The 9,581-nt window shown below is 39.1% G+C and overlaps 2 protein-coding genes across 3 annotated transcripts; both read left to right on the forward strand.

Annotated features, from left to right (window-relative positions):
- Positions 1–45: 45 nt before the first annotated feature.
- On the forward strand, positions 46–3,614 carry tmem220 (transmembrane protein 220). Of its 2 annotated transcripts, XM_010891722.3 has the most exons (6): positions 46–517; positions 679–708; positions 1,917–1,977; positions 2,130–2,253; positions 2,586–2,645; positions 2,756–3,614. In XM_010891722.3, the coding sequence occupies exons 1-6, from the start codon at positions 407–409 to the stop codon at positions 2,886–2,888; spliced, it is 519 nt and encodes a 172-aa protein (XP_010890024.1). In that variant the 5' UTR covers positions 46–406; the 3' UTR covers positions 2,889–3,614. The 2 variants fall into 2 exon arrangements, with proteins under 2 accessions (XP_010890024.1, XP_019906713.1); XM_020051154.2 differs by lacking the exon at positions 679–708.
- A 942-nt stretch (positions 3,615–4,556) lies between these two features.
- Positions 4,557–7,747, forward strand: LOC105022940 (protein SCO1 homolog, mitochondrial). Its single transcript, XM_010891723.4, has 7 exons — positions 4,557–4,949; positions 5,063–5,170; positions 5,294–5,384; positions 5,541–5,738; positions 5,872–5,964; positions 6,067–6,182; positions 6,295–7,747. Exons 1-7 carry the CDS (start codon positions 4,782–4,784, stop codon positions 6,427–6,429), a joined length of 909 nt encoding a protein of 302 aa, XP_010890025.1. The 5' UTR covers positions 4,557–4,781; the 3' UTR covers positions 6,430–7,747.
- Positions 7,748–9,581: the final 1,834 nt, after the last annotated feature.

A 9,581-nucleotide genomic window follows, 5' to 3' on the forward strand; every position in this document is an offset into this window, starting at 1 on the left:
TCGCAATTGTTAACACCCCTAGTTACTGCTGCGACTCTAGTATTTGTGTGTCTGAATCGGTCTGAATGTGTGTGGATCAGGTTCGAGGAAATCCGAGATCATATTACATTAGTCCCAGTAGGGATAAAGGAAGTAACGATACATCTACACTTAGATTATAAATCCAAACAATTATTGATGGCGACATCCAACGTTTATGAACGTGTAGTGTTGTAATCGAAGTCAAAATAAAGTTACATATGGGACAATTGTTATACCCAAGATGCAACATACGTTGGAAGCAATGACCAATGTTGGTTAATGTCTTGATAGTATTCAACTCGAACGTCCCCATTGTTTAAAGTCCAGAAGAAAGTTTTCGTCGAATTGCTGATGATGCGAAATTGAATGTATAGTGACAGTGACCATGGGCAAATTTACTGAAGTTGAGTACACAAAAACGAACTTTTCTCTGATCATTTGGAGAATTTGCAATGTATCTATGTCATTATTCTTCGCATTAGCCAGTTATGTGCAGGCAAGTATTTCATTTTTTTTTCTTTTTTTGTTAAATCATACTCTGCTTTGTTGATTACTCGTTGATTTAGCAGTGAGAGTGGATATGTGTATGACTGTCTGAATGATTGGCCACTTTAAATAATTCCATGGATTATCCATTGTTTTCTTTTATTGCCATAGATTAACGATCCGGATGCCGGACTATGGATGGTAGGATCATACTAAATGTTTGTTTTACATTGGTTTTTTGAGGGATATCTGAAGTAAGTCGTATCTTTCAAATCAAAATACAGTGCTTTGAAAACGTATGTAATGCCCCTGTGTGAAAATGCCAAGTCAGTTCATCAAATGACTGCATTGTAAAGTACTGTTATTGTGAAGTGTAAAGCCAAGGAGCATCAACCGCAAAATAGTAGTAGGCCGCGCGGGCTAACCCAACGGGCCGGGTAAGTGTCCCTTAGTGAAGGGAAAGCTTAACTTTACAGCATACATAATGACATTCTAGTCAATCCAATCAAACACCATTTGGAACATCAGGGTCCAACCTCTGTAATGCTTTCTTCCAATATCTGCTATGAAGCCTTTCCAGAAGTAAAATCGTTGTTATAGCAGCAAAGCGGGACCATATTGATGCCCATGATTTTGGAACGAGTTCATCAAATCGTTGTCCAGATTCTTTTGTCCATGTCATGTATTACTACAACTTATGTCTGACCTAATCCAATGTAAAAATGTGCAATAACGCAGAAATCAGACAGGGGATAAATACTTTTTCCCAGCACTGTAGATGGACTGAGAAAATGACCATGGACTAGGGATGACGATGTCTTACCTCATATTACCCTGTTCAAGCCCTGATATCAACAAAACATTCACTATGGAAATATAGTAAATGGAGACTAAAAGAAAAATTATATTGTATTATATTTTGTATATATTTCGTATTATATTTTTGTCTGTCAAACAGGTGGGGCTACATCTTATTGTATTAAAAGGACTCTGTGTAGAATCCTGCCTGTAACATTTAGAAGACTACATATTAAATGTTTGTAAATGATCATTGGCAGAAACCGCTGATGAAATCCATTTAGATTTCATGTTGTAACACAATAAAATGGGGGTAAATACTTTTGAGATCCAACGTATAAGCTATGCATAGTTTGATTGAAACCACACTATGTACAGAGAATCAGAAATGAGGGACCCCATCAAGCACATATTGAAATATATCAAGCAACTATTTCTAAAACACTGAGGAATATTTATAATGTAATCAGTTATACATTTTATGATCCTCGCCTGAACTAGATTTGAACTGAACATGATTTTGACCGAACATGATGTCATCTAACCCTCATCAATTCTAATCATGTTCATTGTTTTTTATTAATAAATCACATATCCACTTTTTTTCCCAGGTTTACTATGCTATTCCAGCATGTTTGTGTGTCTTAATTGGGATTAAACCATATGTAACCGGTAGGTCCTTTAATTACTTTGACTATCCTATACAATTAGTGTAAAATACCAATGTTTCTAGTATACATGTACTGTCGTCTTGTGGATAAAGCAACAAAAAAAAGTAATGTTTGAATGGATCCTTAAATGGAGCCCAATCAAATGTTTTTCAGAAACACTGCTTTGGAGGAGAATTTCTAAACTACATATGCTTACTTCAATGGCTGTTGTTTCCATATTGGGATGGACTCTGTACAAAGAGCGCATTACAAATATCTTCCAGCAAGAGGAGGGCAGGTATTTTCTCAGCACATATTGTCTCAGTGCAGTTGTAATTAATTTACCCACATTGTAAATCTTTGTTAATCCAGAACAAAAATCTTGCATATGTTCACAAAAGTTTACCACCATGGTATGCCACAACGTAATGGACTTTAATAGCATATATTCATATTCATATAGACCTTCATAGGTTTGTCATGCAACTCTGAAGCATGACAAACCATGTTTGGCTTGGATTTTGAGGGGGTTCATGCCATCAAACGATTAGATGCAACACTTTCTGAAGCACTGTCTTGTTTCAGATGTTGCATATGCCATTGTCACACTTTTGTTCTCTCAATCCCCAGGGAATTCTCTGGTATGATGTTGGCTCTCGTTTGGCTTCTCCTGTGTCACCAGTCTGGACGGTAGGGACTTTTAACTTAGATTGGGGCCGTACCCCAAGATGAATGCCTCATAAAAATGGTATTGGAACTTCTTCATATCTGTACGTCTGCTGCTGTCTTTTCAACTTTAGGGATTCTATTGGCGCTCTCAGACTGTTTGCTGCTGTTGCCATCACAGTCTTCCCCTTTTTGACCTGGCTGTACTTTTACATTAACAAGGAACTGAGTACCACCTGGCCCACACATTGTAAAACTGCACTATAGATGTCCATTCATTAAGATGGTCCAAGGATGTAGGAGCTAAATCTCTGCTAGAGTGAAGAGTCTTTCCACTGTGAATTTCTGCTGGTGTTTGTTAAGGCCAAGTCTTAATTTGTAAATAAAATTTAATTTTGTAAATAAAACTGCCACCTATCAGTAAATCAAATGTCTTTAAAAAAAAAAGTAACATGTAGGATTAAGCAACAGTGTATTTTTGATACACTATTTGCCCAAAAGTATGTTGACAACCGACCATCACACCTATATGAGCTTGTTGGACATCCCTTTTCATTCCTCCACCAAACTTTACAGTAGGCACTATGCATTCTAGTAAGTGATGTTCTTCTGTCACAGCCACACCCAGATTCAGCAATCAGCAATTCATGCCAGATAGTAAATCAGGATTTGTACGTCACTGAACTTTTCAGTACCACCCATTGTAATGCCAGTGTTTGTCTATGGAGATTTCATGGCTGTGTGCTGGAGTTTATGCATTTGTGAACAGTGGGTGTGGCTGAAACACCTGAACTAAATAATTATTAGGGGTTTCCACATACTTTTTGCCATATAGTGTATTTCTAACAATCATTACTATTGAAATGTGAAATGTGTAATTGATATATTTTCTTTTTTTACTGGAATAATACCTTTATCTTTCTGAAAATCTGTTGTACCCATTGCACTTGTGAAATCATAGTAAATTAAAGCAATTTAATAAGAAATATTTAATAAGACATTTTGTTTATTTGTTAAATTTTTTGCAATAGAACATTACATTGAAAGAAATGGCTTTATATGGTTTATGGTGGTCTAACTTTGTTTCCTGGAGTTGAAGATTAGTTGGAGATTGTAATGAAACTATACTGCAGAGTGGTCATATGTATACAAGACTGTTGTCTGCATAGAAGAGGATGAGGGAATCTCCAGCAGCTAACATTATTGATGTGTACAGAGAATCAGGTCTGCCAAGAATCAAGCCCATAGTAACAGCCAGTGGGTTTGACAGCGGGCCCTCAGATTTTACACATTATACACTGTTTGAGAAGTCATTTTCAAACCGGACTAAGTAGCTCTCCGAGGTCGCTGAATCTGTTGACTATGTTGAGATAATTGACAAGACAGAAAGGCTGAGATACACCAATGGCTAGCTTTAAAGCCAGACTGCACCGCAAAGAAAATATGGTGGGACTAAAAATGGTGAGTTATCTGTTTGTTTACAAGACTTTTGAAAACTTTAGCCAGCCAGGGCAGGGTAGAAATCCACCCTACAACAGTTATTGTCAGTTGTGAATATGCTCTCTAGAGGAATTATATTGAGAGGCTGAATAGACAAGTGGGGAGAGCAAAGAGAGGCAGATTTTAAAAGACTGGGTCCAGGTCATCCAGCCCAGCAGATTTGTTAGGATCTAAATGTCGGGGTTCCTTATGGACCTCATTAACCTGAACTGGATGAAAAGAGAAACTGGGGATTTGGGGGAAATTTCTGTGCATCCAACATTCTCACAAACGTTCCATTAAACACTGGGTCTCACTGCTCAGTATACCCTGTTAGTACCGCTGAGTTGGTTATCGCTGAGAGAAGTCAATTTACATTACTTTTATAGTCGCTAGGTGGCAGTATCTCCCAAAAACAAGAATGGACACGAGGCGCGTCATTTCCGGTTATAACAGCAATAGCAACCCTGTTAGTGGTGCAGGACCCGGTAGAGCTTAACCTCATTGGGCAGGACTAGGGGCAGTTTACTATTTTTTGTCCACTCAGTCAAGGTGCATCGTCGTGTAAATACTGATCCAAGAACAGGCATTTGTATGCGTTTATCGACTTACGGTTTACGTTGTGTATATGTTCAGGGCAAACACTTCCGCATATATATTTTGACCAACTAGCTTACCATCATGTCTTTAAGTCTAATATTATACCAGACTTTAAAATGTCGATTGTTAAATTGTATGATTTCGAAACAACATGTGAGCACTAGCACACTATGCAGCTTTAGACGCGCTTTACCAGTGAGAACTGCGTCTTTACACACCGGTCTCGAACCACGGACAGACCACCGACTGGTAGGTCACCCATGGCTATCAAGACTCAAATTGATTACGTATATTGTCTCAACTTGGCAGGTATTATTGTGCCTTTTACCCTTGTTTTTCTGTGTTATGTATGCTCATCACAGGCAAAACTACGATGGACTTCTACGTGCAAGACGTCACGGTTGCTGTCTTTACACGACTCAAGATCATTCTCGTCTTTACCTCCCCCTTCTGGTGATAAAAAGAAAGGGGTTTGTCTCCGTTTGTTTCTGATAGATGGTATTTCATAAATACAACTGGGGTTGGGCACGCGTTGATCAAAAATAAAAATATTATTTGTTTATTTGCTATCTTCATCTGCTTATCTTCTGCAGCCAGTGACCTGGAAATCATTAGCAATAACATTTGCGTTTGGGGGTGTGTTCCTCGCGGGAATGAAATATTTCAAGAAGGAAAAAGAAGAATGTAAGGCCATCCACCACCCTGTGCAATTATCATAATGCAGTAAGATCCATGATCCATGAATGTATTGAATTCCGCTTAGACACGTAGTTAAAACTATCATCAGATGTTGGTAAAAATCTGTTTGACATTATGTTGTCTTCATTTACATGTGCACAGTGATTGAAAGAGAGAGGACTAAGTCAATAGGGAAAGCAGCCCTTGGAGGTCCGTTCTGTCTTGTAGATCAGAACAATAAACCCTGCAAAAGTGAGGATTTCTTGGGCCAGTGGGTCCTGATCTACTTTGGTTTTACGCACTGCCCTGACATCTGTCCTGATGAAATCGAGAAAATGATTGAGGTGGTGAATGAAATAGGTGAATTGTTTTATTTGAAAAAACTCTTGTTGTGTAATATGTTATTTGTATTATAAATGTCACAATTGTATAGCTAGAATCGGATTGTACTGAAGATATGCTATGATTAATGGCTTCTTGCCGTGTTCCCCAGACAGCATAAAGTCTCTTCCAAACCTGACCCCTATCCTCATCACCATTGATCCTGACAGGGATACGCCAGAAGCCATGGGGGCATATGTGAAAGGTGAAAGACAATAAGCCATTTAGAACTGTAGCTTTGCATTAAAGTAAAGGTTGAATTAAGGATCCAACAATGTGACTAACCACCTTTACCATCTAATCCCAGAGTTCTCCCCTAAGCTCATTGGTCTGACGGGGACAACGTCCCAAATTGACCAGGTCTCTCGAGCCTACAGAGTGTACTTCAGCCAGGGACCCAAGGATGAAGACAACGACTACATTGTGAGTCCATCATGTGACCCTGTTCTTCCTCAGAACTCAGCTGTTGTCGGTGAAGTAGGAATTCCCAGCTAAAATGAGAAATCTAAATCAAACCTATTGTTCTTGACTGCAGGTTGATCACACAATCATCATGTACCTGGTAGGTCCGGACGGACAATTTAAGGAGTATTTTGGGCAGAACAAGAAGAGTGCTGAGATCTCCTCTTCTATTGCCTCGCTTATGAGGAAGTACAAGAAGGCCAACTAATGGATGAAGGAGAACTGATCATGTGTACTGCCTGTGAGCACCTATTGTGTGCCTTCGTCATATTCTTCAAAGACTGTCAGCAGCGTCTGGCCGGACTGAATGCTGCCATGTTATATCACTGACTTTGAATATTTATTTGGAATTCAGCGTGCATTTAATTCAGAGTTCTATGATTTAACATTCCCTTTTCGCTGACACTATCATATTTGACTAGTACGATTTTTAAGTGTTGTGTTTGTGTAAACGAGCGTAGGCAAGATGCCTAAGTGATCAGGCTATAGGGCCGTTAACCAAAAGGTTTCCTATTTTTGCCTTGTGCGTTGTTTTGTAATAACATCTCTGCTTTACTTTTGTTTACACCAGGGTGACCCATCCCTGTTTTCTCTCCAGCTGTAATTGACTGATATAGTACGATTCATAATCCCCCATAAAACCTTGCGGCACAACTGGAACAAGCGTCTCTTTCGGTTCTTTCCATTCATATTTTCCGTATGGTTTTTAGATCCCCTTCAAATATGGTTCTTCAATAGGTTGATTGCGATCTACGGTTTTCTTTTATTAATTATTGTTTAATGCGTTTTACTGCAAACGTAACAAATCTCAAGTGTCAGACACTGCAGCCTCCCAGCAACTCACCAATGCAAAACGGAAAAAACAGCACCCCTTTCTAGACATTGTTGGCTTGTAAAGTGAAACTTAACACATTATATGACAATTTTGGAACTGTGTGTGTGAGTTTGGTCATTCATTTTCTGATAATGATGTCTTGTGGGTTTTCTCAGATTTTTTTTTTAACTGCAAAGTAGACTGCAGAGGTATGTCAAATTCAAAAACATGCAAAAATATAAGACATTTTTTTCAGGGAACATTTCAATTGAGAATCTAAATGGTTGAATAGTAGACCATTTAGAAATCAAAACACTACATTGTCCCCCTGGGAACCAGAAGTTCTGGAAAAAAATTGTCCAGAATTAAATCAGAAACATAGCCAAAACCTTAGGCTTACTGAAATAATGGTTATATATATATTTATATTTATAATGTTGCCCTGTAGAATTGATGATACACCCACTGTCTGTCTCTGTAGGTGCACTGGGCCTAGCCTTTTGCCTTTTCATCGACCCTCTAATCCCAGCAGATGCACCCAGAACCTATTCCAACAATAGGCAGGCATCTCTGCCTCTGAACCAGCTGACCTGGATTGTCTCCTTACTTTTCTCCTTTGTACTCGGAAAAAAAATTCCCACAGCCTGTCCTGCTTTGTCCTTGACCGTCTTCGATGCAGTGTGCGTACATAATAAACTAAAACGTGTCTGAAGCGGCCCCTGCCCTTGCCTGATCTAGCCCGGGGAAGAGTGTCTGTTGCTTGCCGAATGACCAATTATACCCACAGCTGTTGCCAGCCATCCCAATTAATTTGTGGGATATTAAATCAACACCAATTAGGTTGGGTGTGTGGCAGTGACAGTCTATGTGAAGGGATGACAGACACAAAGGACAGCTGTACTCACGACTTTAGCACACTCATTGGAGGTTTTACAGATGCATGTTCTGTCTTTATGCCTTGGAACAGGATCATGGATTGTCATTGATTGTCAGCTGAGTTGGTTAATGTAAAGGAATGTTAAACGGGGTATGCTGGCGTTGGTGTTCTGTTGTTGAGTGCACCTGGTTGCGTTGACCCGTGTTGCTGCTTTTGTTAACAGCTACAATTACCCTGTTATGCTTAGGGTGTCGCAGACCCCCCCGACACAGCGTCATCACCCCTTAACCAGATCCCGTCCTCCACTGTGTGTGGGTAGTCCGCTTGTCAGTTGGTGTTTGATCCAATCAGTCAATCAAATGTATTCTATAAAGCCCTTTTTTTACATCAGCAGTTGTCAAGCTGCACCCAGATCTGATCTAGATTCAAAAATAGAGAAGCTGTCAAGCAAATATAAAAACAAACACATCTCTGATGAAAGCTGTGAAAGTGAATATGTGATGGCAGCTGGTTATTGGGAGTATTGGATCTATCTGGCACACTGTTGAGACAGTAATTAGACAGCATACATACGTACGTTCTAGGAAGACTGCTGTAATCATACTATACATTTTCCCTAAACTTAATACACTCAGGTAAGAATGGACCTAATCATTTTAATGTCATTGATTGTTTATTGGACATTATCAAGGACTATAGCTTATTTCTGCAGAGGTTTGGTTTTATTGTGTTATCTACAACCAACAGATAAATTAAGCATATAAATTATGTCTCATGCAGCACAGCATTCGAAAATGAGTGATGCTGACATGGAAGTATTTGGGGTGGCTGCCCTGTATCTTCACAAGCCTGAGTGGGAGAGGAAAACAACACAGGTCAAGCCATTAGATGCAAGAAAAACTGCCTGTTTTGTGGCAGATCCAAAGCTGGATTATGTGAAAGGCAAAATCCAAAGACTGGACAGTTCCAAGGTCACTGTGGAGAGGGAGGATGGAAAAATAAATGAATGTGCCCATATAGCTCTGTAACTGTGTACTTTCCTAAAGCAGGATTTACAGAAACGTAGTATTGGATATTTGTTGCAATTCATTGTTGATCCTTTTTGGATACTAAATAAAAAGCTGACAATGGCTGTCGGTTTATGCTAACCGGTATTATCTTCATTTTATGATGTATCATATTGTGGCGGTCAGTTTTCTCAGAATACATAACAGGTCTTTCAACAGATCGTGAAAACCAGTCCATACTTATCAGGGATGTACAATTTCTTTTAATAGTTGTCTGCCTCTTAATTTGAAAATGTACATCAATTCATCTGAATTGTGTGTTCAATCTTGATTTTTTTCCCAGCACTGAATCTGGTGTAGGGAAGACTGCAAATACAAAGAAATATGCAGCTTCCATCCATAATCATGTTACATCAACATAAGATGTACAGTATAAAGTCCACTGTATTGCCTTTACTGTTACAAAACTACTGTACTGTGTAAACTGTAAAGTGGACATACACAACTAAGAGATTTATTCTAAAAGGGATCTCTGGAGGATCAAATCATACAAGGCAACCCTCTGCTGGAGGCTTTTGGGAATGCCAAAACTGCGAGGATTGACTACTACTTTCGCTTTGTGAGTCTGTTTTAACATTGCAGAATACTTTATGAGTGTATAG

This window comes from Esox lucius, chromosome 11 (genome assembly GCF_011004845.1).
Source record: "Esox lucius isolate fEsoLuc1 chromosome 11, fEsoLuc1.pri, whole genome shotgun sequence".
Classification (NCBI taxonomy): Eukaryota; Metazoa; Chordata; class Actinopteri; order Esociformes; family Esocidae; genus Esox; species Esox lucius.